Source organism: Dipodomys ordii, unplaced genomic scaffold, assembly GCF_000151885.1.
Source record: "Dipodomys ordii isolate 6190 unplaced genomic scaffold, Dord_2.0 Scaffold105, whole genome shotgun sequence".
Taxonomy (NCBI): domain Eukaryota; kingdom Metazoa; phylum Chordata; class Mammalia; order Rodentia; family Heteromyidae; genus Dipodomys; species Dipodomys ordii.
Window position 1 is genome coordinate 1,078,278 of NW_012267321.1, and position 22,719 is coordinate 1,100,996.

General features: G+C 56.9%; 3 protein-coding genes across 4 annotated transcripts in view; 2 read left to right on the plus strand and 1 right to left on the minus strand.

Moving 5' to 3' along the window:
• Positions 1-1,996, plus strand: part of Prr12 (proline rich 12) — a 25,076-nt gene extending 23,080 nt beyond the window's left edge. The window contains exons 12-14 of the mRNA XM_013027667.1: positions 729-875; positions 972-1,067; positions 1,564-1,996. Coding sequence (XP_012883121.1) covers positions 729-875; positions 972-1,067; positions 1,564-1,710 — 390 coding nt within the window. The 3' untranslated portion in view covers positions 1,711-1,996. The remainder of the gene's footprint in view (positions 1-728; positions 876-971; positions 1,068-1,563) is intronic.
• A 3,334-nt stretch (positions 1,997-5,330) lies between these two features.
• Rras (related RAS viral (r-ras) oncogene homolog) lies at positions 5,331-10,170 on the minus strand. Its single transcript, XM_013027735.1, has 6 exons — positions 9,970-10,170; positions 7,652-7,739; positions 7,448-7,550; positions 7,235-7,343; positions 5,777-5,895; positions 5,331-5,693 (listed from the first exon to the last, which is right to left on the minus strand). The coding sequence occupies exons 1-6, from the start codon at positions 10,120-10,122 to the stop codon at positions 5,609-5,611; spliced, it is 657 nt and encodes a 218-aa protein (XP_012883189.1). The 5' UTR covers positions 10,123-10,170; the 3' UTR covers positions 5,331-5,608.
• Positions 10,171-11,743: 1,573 nt separating this feature from the next.
• Positions 11,744-22,589, plus strand: Scaf1 (SR-related CTD-associated factor 1). Of its 2 annotated transcripts, none has more exons than XM_013027670.1 (11): positions 11,744-11,762; positions 14,385-14,501; positions 14,707-14,764; positions 15,228-15,322; positions 15,558-15,658; positions 15,764-15,879; positions 16,968-19,757; positions 20,271-20,353; positions 20,590-20,808; positions 21,905-22,033; positions 22,165-22,589. In XM_013027670.1, the coding sequence occupies exons 2-11, from the start codon at positions 14,391-14,393 to the stop codon at positions 22,354-22,356; spliced, it is 3,894 nt and encodes a 1,297-aa protein (XP_012883124.1). In that variant the 5' UTR covers positions 11,744-11,762; positions 14,385-14,390; the 3' UTR covers positions 22,357-22,589. The 2 variants fall into 2 exon arrangements, with proteins under 2 accessions (XP_012883124.1, XP_012883123.1); XM_013027669.1 differs by lacking the exon at positions 11,744-11,762 and adding an exon at positions 13,579-14,005.
• Positions 22,590-22,719: the final 130 nt, after the last annotated feature.

Sequence of the window (22,719 nt, forward strand, 5' to 3'; positions counted from 1 at the left end):
AATAATAATAATAATAATTTATTGGAGATAAGTGTCTCACCGACTTTCCTATCCGGGCTGACTTCAAGCCAAAATTCTTAGATCTCAACCTCCTGTGTAGTAAGGATTATAGGTCGTGAACCACTGGCACCTGGCAAGACTTTTATTTCCAACTAACCACCAAAAGCTGAAAATGCAGCTGTGTAGTGGTAAAGTGCCAGCCTTGAGCAAAAAAGCTGAGGAACTGTTTCCATGCTCTGTGTTCAAACCCTAGGGCCAACACAAAGATCAAAAATACATTTAGGGCAAGGAAGGTGGCTCAGTGGTGGAGTGCTTGCCTTGCATGCATGAGGCCCTGAGTTTGATTCCTCAGCATCACATAAGCAGAAAAAGCTGGAAGTGGCGCTGTGGCTCAGGTGGTAGAGTGTTGTTAGCCTTGAGCTGAAGAGCTGAGGGACAGCGTCCAGGCCCAGACCTGGACCAACCAAAAAAAAAAAAGTACATTTAATGTGCTCACTCTGTCATATGGCATAGCCAAGCAATAGCACTATGGAGTTTCGGAGGATTTTAGGACTCTGGATGGGACATTTTGCTGCCTCTGAGGATTCTGGGAGACCAAGCCACCTGTGTACCCCTGGATCACAGCCTGCAGGAAAGTGAGGCACCTCACAACCCAAAGACCTGAGACGTTTGTGTCAGGCTTGGGGGTCAGACCACAGGTGGCCCACTGACCCCTTGGCTTCCTGCAGGATGCCCTGCACACGTTCCCACAGCTGCAGGTGGAACAGAGTGGGGAGGGGTCCCCCGAAGAGGGAGCCGTGCGGCTGCGGCCGGCTGGGGAACCCTACAACCGCAAGACACTCAGCAAGCTCAAGAGGAACGTGGTCCGAGCCCAGGTGGGGACTGGGAGGGGGCGGCAGGAGGGGCTAGAAGAAGGAGGGGGGCTTGGCAGCCCGGGTGTGGGCCTCACCCCCCTGACCCTGTGTGCCCAGGAGTTCAAGGTTGAGCTGGAGAAGTCCGGGTACTACACGCTCTACCACTCACTCCACCACTACAAATACCACACGTTCCTGCGCTGCCGCGACCAGGTGAGCCTACCTCCACATCTGCCACCCATGGGCCTGACACGCCACATTTGCCTCCTCCCTCAGACCCAGGGGTCCAAACCCCAGCCATTGCCCTCAGACCCAGGGGTTCAGGCCCCAGCCTCCTCCCTCAAACCCAGGAGTCCAGGCCTCAGCCTCTTCCCTCAGACTCAGGTTCAGTCCCCAGCCCTCTTTCCTCAGATTTGGGTACCAGACCCTAGTTCTCCTTCCTCAGACCCAGGGGTCCAGATTCTATTCTTCTTTCCTCATCCTCAGGGGTCTAACCTCAGTCTCCTCTTTCAGACCCAGGAGTCCAGGCCCCAACCCCTCTTCCCTCAAACCCAGAAGTCTGGGTCCCGGGCCTCCTCCCTCAGACCCAAGAGTTAAGGTTCCTCGAGTGCTCTTTCTCCTGGACCTCTGAATCCAGCTGCCCCTCCCCCTGGGACCCAGATCCCCACCCTACCCCCAGCCCTCCCAGCTCCATGTTTCCCCCCTGCAGACTCTGGCCATCGAGGGCGGAGCTGAGGACCTGGGCCAGGAGGAGGTGGTCCAGCAGTGCATGCGCAACCAGCCCTGGCTGGAGCAGCTCTTCGACTCCTTCAGTGACCTGCTGGCCCAAGCACAGGCCCACAGCCGCTGTGGGTGACCCCCACAGCCTGCACGGGCACTTCCTCCATGATCAGAGAATTGGGACAGAACTGTTGTCCTCAGGAGCTGACCCCTGGGGCTCTCCATTGCGGCCAGGAGGACCAGAAAGAGGGGGGGGGACAGTCATTGGTCAGAGTGTGTCCACACTGCTCCTCCCCCCAGGGCAGGGTTCAGAGTTCGAATCCCTCCTCTTCCTGAGCCCTCTCTACCCTTCCCCAATTTCCCCACTGTCCGGTGTACAGAGAAATTATTTATATATATATGTATAAATGTCTATTTAGTAATGGTCTCCCTCACCCTTCACCCCGGTCCCCGCTCCATGGCCGTAGCCCTGCCCTCTCCACTTTGTACATAATGTATAGGAAAAGTCTATGTATGGTTGAGGGGGGTGGGGGCTTCAGAGAGCTGGGGGACCCCTCTGCCCCCTCCCCTCACAGCACCCCCTAGAGGCCATGATCTTTGCTAAAGGCCATTTCCTCCCCAGGGCATTTGGTGTGTCGGGTGGGAGGGAGAAAAACGCATCTTGTTAATTATTTTTAATCTTATTTATTGTACATACCTGGGGCAGGGGAAGGGGGGTTGGGGAGGGGGAAGAGGATCTCCCCCCCACCCCTCTCACTCCTTTTCTACAGCGATTTGTCTGTGTCTGTCCTCCACCCACAGCCCCCTCCTGTTGTCATCTGGATGTGGTTCTATTTTTTAATCTGTCCCTGCTCCTGCCCTGCCTTCTCTGCTCCTTTCCTCTCCTCTTTCTGCCCCCCACCCAGCCCTCGTCTCTTGCTCTTTATTGGGCTTCTGTACAACTCACCTTGTATACACTGTGTACACACGACCAGCCAAACGAAACCCAACGGCAAAGTACCAGTAGGCTGGAGTGCATCTGTCCTGCGGCGATGGGGGGAGGGGGGCGGAGAATGGGACTGGAACACAGCACCAGGTCTACAGATGGATCAGACAGTTCTTCTAGAGCCCTGGGAGGTCCTTGTGTATCACACTCACAAATCCAGGTGGGTCTAACGCTTTCTGAAGGTCTGGGCGCATCTGTCTTGAGGGCCAGTCTTAGTGTTGGCCAGAGTGACAACCATGTATCAGAAGGTCAGACACTACAAGGGTCCTCTGGCAAGGTGAGTGGCTGGGGGCTGGAACGGGCATTAGAGGATCCGCACGGGGCTGGTTGAGTTTCCTCACAACATGGCCTCCAGTATTTTCCACAGAGGGAGGGAGGAGACTGCAAGAATTTGATCCACACATTAGGAGAAAGCCACTCAGTTCACCACAAGCTCCATTTATTATTATTTTTTAATCATGGGGCTTGGATTCAGGGCTTGGCTGCTGTCACTGAGCTTTTCTGCTCACGATAGTGTTCTACCACTTTAAGCCACAGCTCCACTTTTGGTTTTCTGGTGGCTAATTGGAGATAAGAATCTTAAGGACTTTCCTACTTGGGCTGGATTTGAACTGAGATCCTCAGATCCCAGCCACCTGACTGTGAGCCATCATTGCCCAGTTGGGTTGGTGTTTTGTTTGGTTTTGGTGGTGCAGAAGGACCACCCCTCCACCCCCCAAGGCCTCGTGTATGCAAGCTTAGAGCTCTACTACCAACAGTTTTTTTTGGGGGGGTCAATACTGAAGAATAGCAAAAAGGAAAGAAAATTGGGGGGTTGGGGATGGCGGTGGCTCATGTCTTTAATCTTTGCTATTCATGAGGCTGAGATGTGGAGAATGGCAGTTCAAAATCAGTTTAGGAAGGAAAGTCTGCCAGACCCTATACCCAAAATAATCTGCCAAAAGCTGGGCAGAAAGCATAGCTCCAGCGGTATTGTACCAAGCAAGCACAAAGCCCTGAGTTTAAACCCCACTATCACCAAAGAAAGAGACACGAACGTCAAGGCAGGGAGCTTGAAACCATTGCCAGGGGCCCAGGGCTGGAAGCTGGAGGTGCCAGCCGGGCCATGCCAGCCTTCCACTGCTGTCTCCTAAGTTTTGGCATAGCAGTGGCAATGAATCTTCCAAAAATGGCCTGCCAGTTGTCTGTGAGGCTTGGTGTCCCCCTGCCCCCCTGGGGCAAGCTGTAACTTGTCAGCTTCTCAGTGTGTATTTGGGTTCTGTAAGGAGCAGGGTGTCCTGGCCAAGAATGCAACCCTGCTACACAGTACGGAAGGCTGGGGTCTTGAGTGTGTGTGTGTGCGCGCGCGCGTGGGGGATTTGTGTAGGGCACCCCCCACTGGGGCTCAGGTAAAAGGGAAACATGGTCCCCTCATGACCTCCTGTCGGGCAGGGGTGGATCCCTTCTTGGGGGATGGGGGGGGGGTGTAGCACAATACATTGAGTTGGGTTTCTTCCCAGGGCGGAAGGTTGAACCAGGGCCAAGTGTTCTGTGATAATGAAAACCGGAAAGGGATAATGTGTTTATCTGGAACACAGACAGACATTCATGCATGGTTTGGGGACAGAACAGATGGCAGGGCCTTGGTCACTAACCCTGAGTACCTAGTGTGAATCAGGTTCTCCCCGTGCTCCCAGGGATCACTCCTCACCCACGCTAAGCAGCTGTTTTCTGTCTGGATTTGAATCCAGGCAGCCTGCACCGAAGTGAGGACATCGAAGGTGTGCACAGATTTTATTTATTTATTTATTTGTTGGTCGTGGGGCTTGAACTCTGGGCCTGGGCGCTGTCCCTCAGCTCTTCAGCTCGAGGCGAGCGCTCTACCACTTGAGCTACAGCGCCACTTCCGGTTTTCTGGTGGTTTATTGGAGATAGGAGCCTCACGGTCTCTCCTGCCCGGGCTGGCTTTGAACCGCGATCCTCAGATCTCAGCCTCCTGAGTAGCTAGGATTACAGGCATGAGCCACCAGCGCCTGGCAGATTTTATTTATTTTTAAACGCCAGTCCTGGCACTTGAATGCAGAACCTGGGTATTACTCTTGAGCTTTTATGCTCAAGGCTAGTGTTCTACCACTTGAGCCACAGCTCTGCTTCGGGCTTTTTAGTGCTTCATTGGAAATAAGTCTCACACAGACTTTACTGTGTGGGACCCAGGCTGGTTTCGAACCGCAATCCTCAGATCTTAACATCCTGCCTGAGTAGCTAGGATGACAGGCGTGAGCCACCAGCACCCAGCTTCTTGACAGACTTTTTATGATCTCAAGGAATTGAGGTTTTAATTAAATTTGAAGTCAAAACAAGCTATCTGTAGTTTCTGGCTACCATATAGAAAAGTACAATTCTAATGCCTTCCAGAAAAAAACAAAATGAAGTCTGTCAGGCAATGTAGTGCAAAGAGGCCTTGAACTCAAGATCCTCCTGCTTCAGCTTCCCTAGTGCTGAGATTAGTTGTATGTCACCCACCTACATTTTTTTTCTTTTTTTTGTCATTTGTGCAGCTTGAACTCAGGGCCTGGGAGTTCACTCAAGGCAAGCGCTCTACCACTTGAGCCACAGCACCACTTCCAGTTTTTTGGTGATTCATTGGAAATAAGAGTCTCACAGACTTTCCTACCTGGGCTGACTTTGAACTGCGATCCTCAGATCTCAGCCTCCTGAATAGCTAGTCTTAGAAGCATGAGCCTCCAACACCCAGCTCCATTCCTTTTTTAAAAAGCACCTCTTGATATTGGCAGTGATGTTTATTTTTTTTCTAAAGGCGAAGATATATAGATATATATGTATATATACAGCGGTGGCTAGAAGCCCCACACCCCGCCAGGGACTTGGGTGGGGATGGAAGGCATTGGCAGAAGGCACACTGTGGTGATAAAAGACGTAATATGGGCAGGGGGTGTGGTGTACCCTGGGAAGATCCAGAGGAAGAAACTGAGGCTCAGTCAGGGCCTCAGGCCACACAAGAGGTGTTGCAGCTGGTCCCAAGGACTGGTGCTCGTAGCTTCTTGCTTGGCTAGAGCAGGACACAGGGGCAGCCTCCATTCTTCTTCCTGGGGGCACTGGGGGGACTTGGGGGCAGCTCTTGCTCCTGGTATTTTCTGTGGGGAAAAGTTGGTGAGTCTGAGCTGGAAGGGTTGGGGTGGGGGGGGTCAAGACAATGGGAAGGGGGGACTGGGCTCACCGGACAGCCCGCACCAGCTGTTCGAAGGCCTCGTCCACGTTGAGTCGCAGTTTGGCGGAGGCCTCGAAGTAGGCCACGTGGTTGGTAGCGCTGAAGGTCAGTGCTTCCGATCTGAGGACCTGGAGAAAATATGGGGGCCACGTGAGACTTGGGTCGTTGTGCTTGACCTGACCTAGCCAGAAAAGGTGATAAGCATGCTGTAGGCTTTTTTGGGGGGGTGGCAAAAGGGGGGACAGTCCTGGAGCTTGAACTCGGGGCCTGGATGCTGTCCCTGAAATTTTTTGCTCAAGGCTAGTGCTCGACCATTCAAACCACAGTGCCACTTCTCACTTTTTGGTGGTTAATTACAGAGAAGAGTCTCATAGAGCCAGGTACCGGTGGCTCAGGCGTGCAATCCTAACTACTCAGGAGGCTGCGATCTGAGGATTATGGTTCAAAGCCAGCCAGGTCAAGAAAGTCCCTGTGAGACTCATCTCCAATTAACCACTCAAAAACTGGATAGGGTGCTGTGGCTCAAAGTGGTAGAGCACTAGCCTTGAGCAAAAGAGCTCAGGGACAGCGCCCAGGCTGGGTTCAAGTCCCATGACTGTCAAAATAAAAGTCTCATGGAATTTCTTGCCTGGCCTAACTTGGAGCCATGATCCTCACCTCTCAGCTGCCCAAGGAGCTAGGGTTACAGGTGTGAACCAACTAAACCAACTACACAGGTGCTTGGCCACCCTATTAACTCTTGTTGGCTTGAGGGAAAGTTCCAGAAGGATCATGGGTGGTTGCCATTTGTGTGAGGAGTTGGAAGCTTTGTTTTTATTTGTTTTGTCTGTTGTGGGGTTTGAACTCAAGGCTGGGTGCTGTCCCTGCGTTCTTTTGCTCAAGGCTAGTGCTCTACCACTTTGAGCCACAACTCTACTTCCAATTTTTGAATGGTTAATTGGAGATAAAAGTCTGCCCAGCCTGGCTTTGAACCATGATCCTCAGATTGCAGCCTCCTGAGTTGGTAAGTTTAGAGGCATGAGCCACTGGCACCCAGCTGAATGGAAAACTTTGTTACCTGAGTTTTGTAAGTAGGAGATGAGCTAGCAAGAAATAAGCATATTTTTAGGCAAGCATAGCTCTGATTCGGGCTTCATGTAGATGGGGACCTCTGTGTGCCAACCTTGCCATTTGTGTGTCCACACAAGGAATGGGAGCAGGGAGAGGAGGGGCAAATCCAGAATGGAACAATCTTGTAAACAGGGAGCCCCCACCCCCCTGGGGGGCTGGAGGATGGTGGAGGGAAGAATCAAGGAGTTCACCAGACCCCTGATGGAGTGGATAAAGCTTTCCATGTGCTGAGAAGCCAGATGGCCTGACTTGGGGGTAACATGTTCAATTGAGGGGTGTGGCAATGGATCCAGAGGAAGTGGGCCTCAGCAGGGGTGCCAGATGGGGGTCCCCAGGGAAAGGGGGGGCAGCCCAAACCTGGCGCTGTGACTCCAAATCTGCCTTGTTTCCGACCAGCACCACTGGGAAATCATCACGGTCCTTAACCCGGAGGATCTGTGTGAACAACTTGCTCACCTCGTTGAAACTGGGAGAGAAGTCCCAGGCATAAGACCCTGGGGTGCATCACCCTGGTACCCCAACCCGTGCTCTCCCCATCCCCCAATTCTGCCCACTGGCAACTCCTGGCACCTCTGGTGGTCGTTAATGGCGAACACAAGCAGGAAACCATGGCCAGCACGCATGTACTGCTCCCGCATGGCCCCAAACTCCTCCTGGCCAGCCGTGTCCAGGACTGTGGAGACAGAGATGGGAGCCATGGGGGTGAGGCACCCCCCCACAGCACCCCTGGGAGCCCTCAGCCCCGGTCCCCTTTTCACTCCTAGCTGCCATTACTATCCAGCCGAGCAGGAATGCCATCCACCGTGCAGATCTTCGTGTAGGAGTCCTCAATGGTGGGGTCGTAGTCGGACACAAAGTAGGACTTGTGGAATGGAGAGAGGTCACTGTTAGTGGAGCATTTTGGTTTCTTCTCTGCCTCCCTCCACATAACCTTCCCTTCCCCCTGCATCCTCCTCTCCTCTACCTGCTAAAGGTCTCAGTCCCCTCCTCTCCCTGGTTCACTCAGGTATAAAGTGCATCTGCCACAGGATTACTTCCTGGCTGTGTGCCTTTGCTTCTCTGAGCCTTTTGTCTCACTAGGAAAAGAAGGGTGTGGAGCTACTGTAATCCCAGCTACTCAGGAGGCTGAGATAGGAGGATCCAGGTTGACAGCCACTCTAGGACAGGAAAGTGTGTGAGACTCTTATCTCCACTTAACTACCAAAGAGCCCACAATGTGGCACAAGCTAGTGCTTTACTGTGCACCATCCCTGAGTAAACAAAAGCTAAGCAAGGGGGCTGGGAAGGTGGCTCAGTGGTAGAGCGCTTGCCTTGCATGCATGTGGCCCTGGGTTCGATTTCTCAGCACCACATAAGAAAAAAGAAAAAAAGCCAGAAGTGGCGCTGTGGCTCAAGTGGTAGAGCGCTAGTCTTGAGCTGAAGAGCTGAGGGACAGAGCTCAGGCCCAGAGTTCAGGCCCCATGACTGCCCCCGCCCAAAAAAAAAACAACTCAGCGACAGTGCTCAGGCCCCTGAGTTCAAGCCCGAATACCACCCCTCCACACACACACCCCAAAAAACAAAAACTCTACCCCTATCCTTGTGAGATGAAGGGAATCCTTGTTGAACATTTAACCTATTGCTTAGCTTAGCAAGTGATCACTTAGTAAGTGATCAGCAATTGGGAGCAGTGGTCCACAAGTATCTGGCAGTCATCTTTGCCTCCTCCCTTTTCTCCTCCCTCTCTTCTTCCCTCCTCTTCTTTCCCTCCTCCCCCAGAGGCGGCCTTCAGCGTCTCCTCCCAGGGGAAGGTCCTGGTTCCAATCCAACCACCAAGAGGCTGCCCCACCCTCGCCTCGGCCCCTCCCTTCCTGCCTGGGTCTCGCAGTCTCTGGCCAAGGCCTTTGGCCAGCCCTGGGTTGGCCTCTGAGTGGAGGAGGCCCAGGGCTGGGGCCTAGCTCCACGCAGCAGCAGGGCTCACTGGCTGGCTCTTTCTGGGGTCTCTTGCGGGAGTCTGCAGGGGTGGGGCACATAGCTTTCTAGGGTTTCTCTGACATCAGAAACGTGTCTTTTGGGAATGGGGTGAAGGTTTCCTGAGCAGGGCTGAGTATTTCGGAATGCTGCAGTCAGCTAGGGGATGCTGAAGGAGGGCTGGCTCTGCAGGGAGGAGGGTGGGAGGACCAGATCCTAGGCGGGGCTGAGGACCAGAGAGGGGGGATTAGGGGCGTGGCTTCAGAGTACATCCTGGGCAGCTAACTGGTGAGACCCGGGGGCCAGCCAGCCCAGGACTATTTGACAGGTCTGCCTGTACTCATACAGGTCTTCAGATCTATTCCTTAAGGAATAGACTCCCCCCACCCCCACCCCCACCCCCACACACCGAGGAGTGAAAAGAATCTAGGGGGAGAGGGGAGTCTCTTCATGATGATTTGGGGAAGCCCAAGATTTTCAAAGAGATTCAGGAATTAGAATAGAGGAAACAAGATAGAGGAGTAAACTGATTTTTCTTGGTGATGGGGTGGGATGTGGAGGAATGGGGTAAGGGCCAGGTTTTGGAGTTTTCTGTAATGACTTAAGGACAGGATTTCTTTTTGTTTCCTCCTTGAAATCTGTGTATAAGGGGAATAAGCCTCTCGAGAAAGTGTTAGAGGGTGCCTCTCAGGATCAGGATGGGGTGGCTCCAGAAGAGCCTCGGGGCCAAGAAGAAGACAAAATGTCTAGATTCTGGGGGGAATGTCCCTGGCGGCTCCAAGAATCTGGTCTGGAAAAATCTCAAAGGTGCTGGGCACAGCTGCGATTTGGGGGAGGTAATAGGTTCAGTGGGTGGGAGATTCCCTCGGAGTGTTGAGTCTGATGAGAGCGACTGCTCAGTCTTTAGGGTGTTGGGGAAGCGTCCGGGGTTAGGTCACAGGAAAGGTGGGGGGGTCTCAGGCACAGGACGGGGGTGGGGGGGGCGGGACGGTCTCAAGGAGAGCTGAGAGTTGCGATCTGAGGGGATCTTTGGGGTCTCCTAGGGGGCTCAGTGATGGATCAGGATGAAATCATCTCAGGGACCCCCCAAAGGACCTAAGTTCGGGTCTGGAGGGACACCCTCCCGGGCGAGGGCCCACTACCTGGATGAACTGGATGGTCAGCGCGCTCTTGCCCACGCCTCCGCCGCCCACGACCACCAGCTTGTGTGTCTCGCTGGGCGGGGGGTCCCCGGGTCCCGGTCCCCCGCCCCGGGGCCGCCCCCGCCCAGTCCCGGACGCCGCCCCGCTGCTCATGTCGCCGCCGCTGCCGCCGCCTCTGCTACCGCCTTTGGGGGAGCCGGGCGGGACCTAGAGGCGGGCTACGCTAATGAGGCTACTGCATATTCATGAACTGCGGCCACGAGAGTTCCCGTCTCGGGCCACTTAGGGAGGGGACAAGGCCGAGAAAAGGGAGGAACTAGGGAGCTAATAAGGACCGAGGAGACGGGGAATTCCGAGGGGGCGGGCATATGTTAATGAGGGACCTGTGTTCACCCTAAACTGCGCCACGCGCTCCCAGGGGGCGGGGCGGATATGGGCGTGGCTATGCTAACGAGGGCACATTCTTTTGGCCGATGGGCCAAGAAGACCTTCGGGGTGGGGCTATGCAAATTAGGACTTCTTGAAACTTAGTTCCTCTGGTCTTAATTCTGGTAGGCGGGGCTCGCCGACTCGCGCGTGGCCGTATATAGGGCGCTCTGAGGAAAGAGCAGGTCTTAAAAGCGAAGCTCCACCTCTGTCCTGGGATCTTAGCCAAGTTCTCGAACCGGGTGTTTGGGCTAGAAGCTAGAGTCTCCGCCCGCCAAGGGACCCAGGCTTCCGGTTCCCGCAGTCCCAGCCAAACGGAAGACAGACTAGGAGGGGAGCTGGGGCCCTGGATGGGGACGGCAGAGTAACGGGGCTGGGAGGAGCCGTGAGATCACTGCATTCTTCATCCATTAGCCAGCTCGCCCCAGTCGGGATGGCCGAGTCACGAAGGGCCTAAGGCCAAGATTTCTGGTGTTTGGAGGAGCAAACTGATGGCCTGGACACATGGCTCCCTAGGAAGCGATTAGAGTGGGAGTTTTGGATTCCTGGGGGGGGAGGAGGTCTATGTGTGTATGTGTGTGTGTTGGGGGGGGGTGGTCCCTTATGTTCAGTAAGGGAGCGAACAAAGGGCATAGACTGTTGGGTGCCGAAGTTTGAAGAGGCTGAGAACCCAGAAATCTGGATCTGATATTACTGGGGAGGGGAAACCTGAATTCTAGTTTTCGCGTAATTAATGTGTTTGAGACCTAAAATGGCCTGAGGATCCGATTCGATTCCCAGGAAAGAAAACTAAGATCCCTGAGTCCAAGGGAGGAGAGAATTGGGAGTCTTTACTCTTCTAGGTGAACGCATTTAGAATTCAGATTTCTCTGTCCCGAACGAGGAGGCTCCAGAGCCCCTACTCCAGAATGTGGGCGGGCAACTTCCAGCCGGGTCGGCTAATACCGAAGAACTACAATTCCCTGGGATCAGTTCGGCCGAGCGTCTACGTCATTTCCGGTCCCACTGCCCTTTCTTCTTCCCCCTCCTCCCCTGCGCATGCACGGCACTGTGGGGCTTTACCGCGGGCTACAGCAGCCCCGCCCACTTCACCTCTCACCTCTTTGCTGTCCCCGCGCGACGGAGGCGGCGCGCGGACTACGCATCCCGACGTGCGTCGCGCGTGCCCGGCCCCAGGTGTTCGTTTGACTTCTGGGAAATCGAGTCCGCTTTCCCTCCTGCCGGCCTTCAGGGCACCGTACTTTGTACTTCAAATCCCGGCAAGCTCAGCGGCGTTTTAGCTACGCCCTTCTCCTCCTCTGCTCGCGAGCCCCGCCCCAGTCCGCCCCGCCCCGCGCCGCGGCCGGAGCCGCAGCCCGAGCGGCGGGGTAAGATGGCGGCGGCGGTCTGGGCCGCGGGACTCGGGCCTACCGGGGTGGGCGGGGCGAAGTCGGGTCGCTAGTTGTCCCCAGGTGACCCGCACACGCCAGGGGGCCTGGAGGGCTTAGCGGAGCAGTCTCAGACCCCTCAGCGGTGGCGAAAGCTGGCGTTGAACGGGGGGCCTTCTTAGGGCCCCGGGACGCGTTTGTGGGTACCAGGGGGCGTCTTCGGGCGTCCCGGAGAGACCTGGGGGTGTCCAGAGGGCCTGGATCGAGCCTGGGGCCTGCCCTCCATCATATAGCTGACCTAGGTCGTGTCGTAGGTGTTGTAGATCGTTTTTATGGGGTGACTGGAGGGTAGGGTCTGTTCAGAAGGTTTTGGGGCCATCTTGAGGTTTTGAGCTATGTCCCAGGAGAGAAGGAGGTGTGCATTCTCTGTGGAGTATCTTCAGAGCCACCTAGAGCCCCTGGGGGTATGTCTGTTAGGGCTGCGAAGTGTCTCCATGGGCTGGCCTGAGGCTGCGACCGATCCACCTAGATGTGGTGCCATTTATTGGTCTAGAAGAACTTATCACAGGGCTAATCAGAAACCCCTTTAAAGAGCCACGTTGAAGGAATGAGATGTGTCCACAACGGGAGGGAGGCCAATATCCTGATGCACTGAGAGGCCTACATGGGTCTCACAGGTCTGGAAAGTGTCTGATCTGGGTGACAGGAGGCTGGAAGCAAATCTGAAGGTCCTGGAACCTTTGAGGTGGCTTTGGTGTGATTGCAGGAATTGTCTCTATACTTGGAGTACACTCAAATGCCTTTTGAGTCTCTATAAGTACGTAGAGAATAATACGAAAGAGATGGTTGGAAATTCTGCCCAGCTCAGATGTACTTGCCCTTCAGAAAGTAATTCAAATGAAAATTGCTTGGAAACAAATGCCTTGTCCTGGAGCTAGAATTTTTTTCATGTAGGTCCGAGAAGGTGTGTAGGGTCACCTGGACTTTGTCTAGTACTGTTCAACCTTGATCCACAGTTAAGAAAAACATTTTTAATTGAAACCAATACATGCCAATGTGTGGATTTAACAGATATTCAAGTCCCCATGAATTGGTATTTCTACTTACGCTTTGTGAAGAATTTTCCATTATGTCTTATTTATTTACAACAGTCTTATAGGAAACCTTTAGCTGCTCTCAGCTCCTGTAGACAGGGAACCATCCATCTAGAGGGACCTAGCAGTGTCTGTAGAGCCTTATAATGTCTAAAAGCTTCAAGGAGCCAACGGAAGGTCTCCCCCACAGGAGTGGGGACCTATCTTGGTATGCTGTTGGAGATTGGGGACCTCCAAGTCTGTAGCCAGAAGATAATGATTGAGCTTGATTTGTGACAGTCACTGTTCCGGGGAGCAGGTGGTACTTCCCCAGAGGTGTTGGACAGCAGCCTTAGGGACGAGCAGGATATTGAGTATTGATTGAAGAGGCTGAGATGTGATTGATCATCTGGGTGGAGCAGGTTTACCGGAGTTAGGCAAAAGCCTCCCAATGTGGAGAGGTTGGGGTTCAAGTGTGTGAGTGTAGAAGCTTAGGCCCAGCTTGATATTCTATGCCACGACAGAAATGAGCTCTGAAGCCTTTTCTTAGCAGGTGTACAAGCAAGGAATTGGGGAGACAGATGGAATGCAAACAAGGACACACAGAACTAATAAGCTGGCACTGTTAACATGTTTTGAACACCTAGGCTATGCTAAGTATGTGGCTTTGAATTTTCTCGGCTAATCTCTGAGAATAAATGCTGCCCTTGCCATTTTCAAGTGGAGTTAGGGAGTATGGACTTTCTAAGAATTTGGAGATTGGATATTGTTTTCAGAGTAGCAGATTTAATAGCAGTGGAACATTCCAGCTGTACTGTTCGTATTTTCTGAAGCCCTAATCAAGATGTTCGCCAGCCTGAAGATTCCTGATTGGGCACTGAAATCCAAGAATTTCCGAGGCTTTGACCATGCTTACACAGCACAGGCATTTGGGTGATTGGCAAGTGCCCCGTTGGGTTGGTGGCAACTGTATGCCTTTCTGAAGTTTAGCCTTTTCCTTTTAAAAGTGGCCTACTGGACTTGCAGGTTTCTCTGTCATGATTCCATCTTGTGCATGTAAATAACAATTCCTCGGTCCTTCACCATTGAGGACGATGGATGCTCTATGAAGCTGTGTGGTAGCTGACATTCTGTGCCATCAGCACACTGGCACCTACCTCTTTGGGAAAGGTGGGTTTATCAGACTGTGGAACATACTCTTTTGAACTCTTTGAAATCACAACACCAACTAGCCCCAGTGTTGGGTCTCTGTCCCTTCAGAAGAGGGAACAAAGTGTGGAAATTTGGGTAGGTTTGTGAGGAGTGAAGGGGGAGGAGCTAGGGAACCAGATGTTGAGAAGGACCAAAGGAGGAGGCAGTAAAGGAGAGGACCACTCTAGACCCTGCCTGTATGCCCTGGTCCAAAGACAGGGTGGATGGGGGTGAAGTGGACAAGAGGCAGGATGCTGTTTTGAGGCAGTGGTGGAGGCCCCAAGGTCTTCAGGTCCATCCTCTACTTCCATCCCTCTCCCTCGGCCTCTACTCCAAACTGCTCCTTCTTGTCTACCAGGTGACCATGGAGGAAGAAGATGAGTCTCGAGGGAAGACGGAGGAGTCAGGCGAGGATCGTGGTGGTGATGGCCCGCCTGACAGAGACCCTACACTTTCTCCTTCTGCCTTTATCCTGGTGAGGCTCCTGGGAACCAGAGGCTGGGAAATGCTGGGAGTGTGGTTCCTGGACCAGAGGAAGGATGTCAGGGTGTGCATCTTGGCTCAGGACTTGGATCTGGCCGTCAGGGTGTCTGGAATGTTTGTTTCCCAAGAAGCACAGATGTCAGCCGGAAGCCTTCAACACATAGTCCTTCCCCTCACTATCACCTTCTTTTCCCTAGCGAGCCATTCAGCAGGCTGTGCGAAGCTCCCTCCAGGGGGATCTGCCAAGTGATAAAGGTATGGTGCATGCTGGTTCTGTTCAGCCCCCACCATTCTCTGTTCTTTCATGAGATTGTCCCAGGCCTCTGAAGTGCCTCCTTTGTCTTGTCTCCCAGGCCTGTGGTGTTCCCCACACTGGCTGCCTTTGAGAGACCCACAGGTCTAGATCAGAGAAGGCCTAGTGACATGCCAGAAGTAGTCTGGGCACTGGTATAGTTCATGGTGGGTGCAGGGGCATCTGGGGTAGGCAGGAAGGGCCTGTCCCAGAACCCAAGACCCAATAGGACTTGGAGGCCAAGTGCAGGTGTGCGGATTTTCTCCTGAGGGCAGATAGGCCTGATGGATGAGAACCCAGAAGAGGGTGCTGGGAAACCCAGGGGACTGAGCTGCGAGAGTAGGGTTTCCTTAGCAGGCCTGGCCTCCTCTCCTTCCGTCCCCAAGGCCTCTGGCTCCATTCCCTCATGCAGATCTCTCCCCCTAGATGGCTCGCGGTGTCACGGCCTTCCGTGGAGGCGCTGCCGGAGTCCACGGTCAGAATCCCGGCCTCAGGAGTCAGGGGGCACGGACACGGCCACTGTGAGTGAGAAGGGATGGTACCTGTATTCCCGGGTCTGGAGGTCTGGGGTGCTCAGCAGGGGCAGGATTAAGGCGTAGCCTGGCCTCAGCACCAGATCTTGGGCAATTGGTGGCTGTCAGGAGGCGGGGAATCACAAGTTTTCTTGTGCTTCTCATGTCTGGGAACCCCAGAGGTTAGGAACTGGGGAAATTTTGTGAGTCATCCCACCATGAAGCCCCTCCTGCCCCATTCCAGGTGTTGGACATGGCCACAGACAGTTTCCTTGCGGGACTGGTGAGCATCCTGGACCCCCCAGATACCTGGGTTCCCAGCCGCCTGGACCTGCGGCCTGGCGAGTGAGTACCTGGAGAGCTGGTGTGGGAGCTGCCCCCTCCCTCTTTCCCCTCCACCACTCCCTTCACACCCCGTCTCCCCAGCTCATCCACTACTTTGCCTTGCAGAAGCGAAGATATGCTGGAGCTGGTGGCTGAGGTCCGAATTGGGGACAGAGACCCCATCCCTCTCCCTGTGCCCAGCCTGCTGCCCCGTCTCAGGGCCTGGAGGACAGGCAAAACGGGTATGTGGGGGTTGAGGTGGAGCTGGGCAGGTTGTGCAGGCTTCGTTACCACTTTCATTAGTCGTGGTAGTGACCATTATGTCCTTCAGACAGAAATCTTCACATGGGCTGGGAATGTGGCTTAGTGGTAGAGTGCTTGCCTAGCCTGCATGAAGTCCTGGGTTCGATTCCTCAGTACCACATACACAGAAAAAGCAGGAAATGCTCAAGTGGTAGAGGGCTAGCCTTGAGCAAAAGGACAGTGCCCAGGTCCTGAGTTCAAGCCCCAAGACGGGCCCCCACAAAAAAAAAATCTTCACATGTTAGATTGCAGTAAAAGTCATATGTGCATGCAATTTGGATAGCAGAGGCAGAGGCTCAAGGTTTGAGACTATCACGGGCTACCTAACCAGATGGTATCTGAAATGAAAAGACATCGAGGCCTGTGCAGGTGCAGGTGTAGCTAAATTAAAGGCCATGCAGGATGGAGCAGTGGTGTCCAGGGCCCCATGTGCTGGGAGTTCCTCATGGTGTCTTCATCCTCCCGAGGGGCTACAGTCTGAAAGTGACATGTCACTGGCTTGAGGGTACCTCGCAAGCCTTGATCCATGGTTCATCGTGGAGAGAGAATCTATTTCCAGAGTTCACAGGGTGGCAGTCAGCCTCGCTTCTTCCTGCAAAGAGCAGCTGGTGGAGGGCAAGGCTCTGGGTCTGGAGGTGGCGTTTGGTCTGAACCCTAGCCCATTCTGCTGGGGGGGACCCTGCCCTTGGGCTGAGCAATTCCTAGACTTGAGGGCCAGCATGCGATGCATGAGGTCAGGCAAGCACACCATTTGGTGGCCTGAGAGTGCTGGCTGTTATTTGGTTGCTTGACTTTGAGGAAGATTGTCTAGCTGTGTACCTCAGTTTCTTCTTGTGCCCATGGGTTGCAGCTCCTACAATGGAGTTAGAGCATCCTCGAAGTGGCTCAGCTAAAGCTCCTGGGCAGTGCCTGGTTCCACAGCACTGCGGGGACCCGTGCAGCTGGGGCCGTGATGGGTGCCGCTCTGCTCATGGCCAGGGAGGAGTGAGTGCGCTCCTGACCCAGCTGTCTGTCTGTCTGTTTGCAGTTTCTCCACAGTCCCACTCTTCTCCACCCGCCTGTGCCCACCACCTCCTAACCTTGGGCACTGGGGATGGGGGCCCCGCCCCCCCACCTGCCCCCTCCTCTGCCTCCTCCTCTCCTTCTCCTTCCCCTTCCTCATCTCCCTCTCCTCCTCCTCCCCCACCTCCCCCTGCGCCCCCAGCCCCGCCTGCCCCCCGATTTGACATCTATGACCCTTTCCACCCCACCGATGAGGCCTACTCCCCACCGCCGGCTCCTGAGCAAAAGTATGACCCCTTTGAGCCTACCGGCTCCAACCCCAGTTCGTCCGCGGGGACCCCTTCACCGGAGGAAGAGGAGGAGGAAGAGGAGGAGGAGGAGGAAGAGGAGGAGGAGGAGGAAGAGGAAGGTCTGTCGCAGAGCATCAGCCGCATCTCAGAGACCCTGGCTGGCATCTACGATGACAACAGTCTGAGCCAGGACTTCCCAGGTGACGAGAGCCCCCGCCCCGAACCCCCGCCTCCGGCCGCGGGGCCCGGGACTCCGCCCCAGGCGGACTCCACTCGCGCGGAGGGAGCCACGCGGAGGCGCGTCTTCGTGGTGGGCGCCGAGGCCGAGGCGTGCCGGGAAGGCAAGGTCTCCGTGGAGGTGGTGACGGCCGGGGCCGCGCTGCCTCCGGCCCTGCTGCCCCCCGCGGACTCGGAGATCGAGGAGGGGGAGATCGTGCAGCCCGAGGAGGAGCCCAGGCTGGCGCTGCCCCTGTTCCGCGGCGGGCGGCCGGCCCGGCCTCCGCCGGCTCCCGCGGCCACAGCCGCACCCGCCCCGCCGCCGCCTCCGCCTGCTGCCGCTGCCGCCGCTGCTGCCGCCGCCCGAGCCCCGGAGGGCGACGACTTCCTGTCCCTGCACGCTGAGTCGGACGGCGAGGGTGCCCTGCAGGTGGACTTGGGGGAGCCGGCGCCTGCGCCCCCTGCCGCCGACGCCCGCTGGGGCGGCCTGGACCTACGCCGCAAGATCCTGACCCAGCGGCGGGAGCGCTACCGCCAGCGCTCGCCGTCCCCGGCCGCCGCCCCTGCGCCCGCGCCCGGCGCCGGCCCGCCCGCCCGCAAGAAGTCCCGGCGTGAGCGCAAGCGCAGTAGCGAGGCCAAGGAGGCCGCCCCGGGCCCCGGCGCCCCGCCGGCCCCCGCCTCGCCCTGGGACAGCAAGAAGCGCCGCTCCCGCGACCGCAAGCCCAGCTCTCACGCCGCCGCCTCCGCCCGCCGCCGCTCCCGCTCCCGCTCCCGCTCCGCCCGCCGCCGCTCGCGCAGCTCCGATCGCCGGCGCGGGGGCCGCCGCTCGCGGTCCCGGGAGAAGCGGCGCCGGCGGCGGCGCTCAGCGTCTCCGCCACCGGCCACCTCGTCGTCGTCATCCTCGCGCCGGGAGCGGCACCGGGGCAAGCACCGTGATGGCGGCGGCAAGAAGAAGAAGAAGCGCTCGCGCTCCCGGGGCGAGAAGCGGGCGGCCGACGGGGGCGAGAAAGCGGCGGGAGGCGGCGGGCCGGCGGCGAGCTCGGCCGAGCGCGAGGGCCGCCGCCGCGGGGCCGTGCCGCCCTCCATCCAGGACCTCACGGACCACGACCTCTTCGCCATCAAGCGGACCATCACGGTGGGCCGGCCGGACAAGCCCTCGCCGCGCGGGCCCTCGCCGGGCCCCGCCGCGTCGCCGCGGCGCGAGGTGCTGTACGACTCGGAGGGCCTGAGCGCCGACGAGCGGGGCAAGGGCGGCGACAAGGAGCGGCGCCGCGCCGGGCCCGCCGCCGCCGCGTCCTCGTCCTCCTCCTCGCGGGACAAGGGCTCGCGCCGCAAGGGCCCGGACGCGGCTGAGCGCGAGCGGGAGCGCGACCGCGACCGGCCGTCCAAGAAGGTGCGGCCCAAGGAGGCGGCGGCACCGCCCGCCGGGCCCCCGAAGTCTGCGGCCAGCAGCGGTTCGGGCTCATCTTCATCCTCGTCGTCCTGCTCGTCGCGGAAGGTGAAGCTACAGTCCAAGGTGGCCGTGCTGATCCGCGAGGGCGTCAGCAGCACCACCCCGGCCAAAGACACCGCCGGCCCCGGCTCCATCGCCGTCAAGTTCAGCCGCGACCGCGAGAGCCGCTCGCCCTTCCTCAAGGCCGACGAGCGGGCGCCCGCCGACGCCGCCAAGGCCGCCGCGGGCAGCGCCAAGCCCAAAAAGACCAAGGCCAAGGCCAAGGCCGGGGCCAAGAAAGCCAAGGGGACCAAGGCGAAGACCAAGCCGTCCAAAACGCGGAAGAAGGCCCGCAGCGGGGGCAGCGGCGCGGCCGGCGGCCCTGGAGCCCTGAAGAAGTCCAAGGCGGACAGCTGCAGCCAGCCCGCGGGCCCCAAGGGCGCCGAGGAGACGTCCTGGTCCGGGGAGGAGCGCGCGGCCAAGGCCCCCAGCACCCCGCCGCCCAAGGCCGCGCCCCCGCCGCCCGCGCTCACCCCGGACTCCCAGACTGTGGACAGCAGCTGTAAGACCCCCGAGGTCTCCTTCCTGCCCGAGGAAGCTGCGGAGGAGGCTGGGGGCCGGGGTGGGGAGGAGGAGGAGGAGGAAGAAGAAGAGGAGGAAGAGGAGGAGGAAGAGGAGCAGCAGCCCGCCACCACCACAGCCACCAGCACAGCCGCGGCTGCCCCCAGTACTGCCCCCAGCGCGGGGTCCACAGCCGGAGACTCGGGGGCGGAGGACGGGCCAGCCGCCCGCGTCTCCCAGCTGCCCACGCTGCCCCCACCCATGCCCTGGAACCTGCCGGCTGGTGTGGACTGCACGACCAGCGGTGTCCTGGCCTGTGAGTGTGAGGATGGGAGGCAATGGGGATGCCCTGTAAGAGTGGGTACCTCATGATGTGAACTGGAGAGCTACTGGGGGGAGGGGGGCACCAGAGCTTTCTAGAAGGCCAAGTTAGGCTTTTGGGAAAGAGTGATTAGATAGGACTGGCCAGAAGCCCAGGACCGTGAGGCCCACTGAGCTCGGCCAGGGCAGAAGAGATGACTTTTGCCGGGCAACTTGTCCCTTCGGGATGGCAGAGGTGTGGGAGAGGCTAGGACTGGCCACAGGTTGGCTCAGGCTATCACTCTTGTCACCTTGTTGTCACTGTGACTCTTATCCCGGGAGTCCTAGAGACATGGAGGGTCCTTGGTGATTGGCTTAGTGGCCGAGGTCCCATTGTCCATACGTGAAGTCTTCTGGCCTGTCCTGGGACCAAGGGTGAGGGACAGACAGCAGCAGGTGGCTGGGTGAGGGGCATCTCTTCTGGTACCCTTTTCCCAGCCCCATGTTCACACCTTCCTGCCCCCTGCAGTGACTGCACTTCTCTTCAAGATGGAAGAAGCCAACCTGGCAAGTCGAGCAAAGGCCCAGGAGCTGATCCAGGCCACCAACCAGGTGGGCTCCCTTGGGGAAGAGTCCCCGCAGCCCTTTCTTTTGTTCATTGCCTGGGGTTAGGAGAAAACTACAACTCCCAGCAGGCTTCAGGGCAAGGTATTGGCCACAAGAGGAGCCCAACACCCCTCAGACTGTTGGGAAGTCACAGTGGAAAGGTGGAAACCACAGGGGACGGGTACAAGTCCCATCTACCCTATCCCACCACCTTTTGTTTATCTCCCCACTTCTCCCCACAGATCCTCAGCCACCGGAAGCCCCCCTCCAGTCTAGGGATGACCCCAGCTCCTGTACCCACCTCTCTGGGTCTGCCCCCTGGGCCCTCCAGCTACTTGCTTCCTGGCAGCCTCCCCCTGGGGGGCTGCGGCTCCACCCCTCCCACTCCCACTGGGCTGGCAGCTGCGTCTGACAAGAGGGAAGGCAGTAGCAGCTCGGAGGGACGTGGGGACACAGACAAGGTGAGCTAGCCTCAGGGATTGTGGGTTGTCACTAATGGGCAGTAGGAAGAGATGAACTTTGGAAATGGAAGACTAGGAAAGGGTTCTGGGCAGACATAAAAGGAAAGTACATATTTATATCTATCTAGTATGTGTGTGAATGTGCGTATGTTCAGAGATCTACACCTGCACACTCGTTACTGACAATCCTCCCTGCTAGCCTGAGTTCCTGGCTGCTGCCCCTGGTGCTCTGCTTCTAGCCATAGCACCGCCTCTCAGTGACCCTTGGTCGTCCACCTAGGCTGCTCTTAACTGTAGTCTTAACTGTTGCAGTCAGAGTAAATACTGGAGTTGCTGGCCATGGTGGTGCCTGCTTATAATTCCAGCTACTCAGCAAGCAGAGGCAGGAGGGCTTCAAGTTTGAGACCGCCCTAGGCAAAATTATTACAAGGGTATCTCAAGTGGTAGAGCTTCTTTCTAGCAAGTGAGGCCCTGAGTTTTATCCCTGGTACCAAACCAAAAGCTAAATGAAGCTGAATACAGTGGCTCACACCGGTAATCCTAGCTACTCAGGAGAATCACAGTTTAAGGCCAGCCTAAGCACAAAAAGTTGGGGAGACCCTGTCTCAACTGAGCAGCTGGGCACAGTGTCCTGTACCTACCTCAACTCAGCGGGGCACAGTGTCCTGTACCTGTCATCCCAGGTATAGTTGAAATAAAAACAGGAAGCTAAAGGTGTAGGCCAGCTTGGGTGTAAATATGACCCTATTTGAACGATAATGGGTTGAGGGGATAGCTCGGTGGTGAAGCATCTGTGTAGCTTGTGTTGACTGCCTGGGTTCCTCGCCCAGTTGCACAGCAAAACAGTACCAGTCATAATGGCTTGGCTGTTGCCATCTGCCCCCACACTGAGGGTGGGGGACATGTGTCCTGGTCTTGGCTGAGCCAGGACAAGTACGGCAATGAGAGCACAGGGCAGACCTTAAGCAGGATGACTAATGCTTCCTGGAGCAGCTGGAGGGCCAGGGAGGCTAAGGTGGTAAGTGGAGGCAGAGGACCGTGGAGGCCTTCATCCGGAGCTGCTGTGCCTTTCTCCCACCCGGTCCCCACTCGCCAGTATCTGAAGAAGCTGCACACCCAGGAGCGTGCAGTGGAGGAGGTGAAGCTGGCCATCAAGCCGTACTACCAGAAGAAAGACATCACCAAGGAGGAATACAAGGACATTCTGCGGAAGGCAGTGCACAAGGTGGGCGCCATGGCCAAGGGGTTCGTGAACCTGGAGGGGAGGGGTTTGGGGGGACAGGCCACCTGGGCCTGTCATCAGAGTGGCATTGAGGGAGGGGGCCCTGGCTGCAACTCTAGCTGCTTCCCCTCCAGATCTGCCACAGCAAAAGTGGGGAGATCAATCCGGTGAAGGTGAGCAACCTGGTGCGGGCCTACGTCCAGCGTTACCGCTACTTCCGCAAACATGGGCGCAAGCCGGGGGATCCCCCAGGACCCCCCCGGCCATCCAAGGAGCCAGGACCCCCTGACAAGGGTGGCCCAGGCCTGCCCCTGCCCCCTCTGTGAGCCCCCATCCGTCCCTCCTGCCCCTTGCCTCTTTGAGATTCTGGACATATTTATGGCTCCACCTCCCCACTCCCCTCCCCCATCAGTGGGATGACTGGGGGAGGGTTGCTGCAGGGAAGAGGAGAGCCCCCTGCCCCACCCAGCCCCCTACCCACCTCCTCCGTGCCCACGCCGGCCCCATTGCCCCTTCCTTGTTCGTGCCCAGTTCCCAGTTTCATTAAAGATTTCATGAAATGTAGCCCCAGCCCCATAATGCTAGCCCTTTCTTTTCAGAGACAAATTTGGGGGGTGAAGGGCAGGACCCAGAAGGTGCTGCCTGTCAGGCCAGGGAGCAGCGTGCAGGCTGCTGGGCAGGTGCAGTGC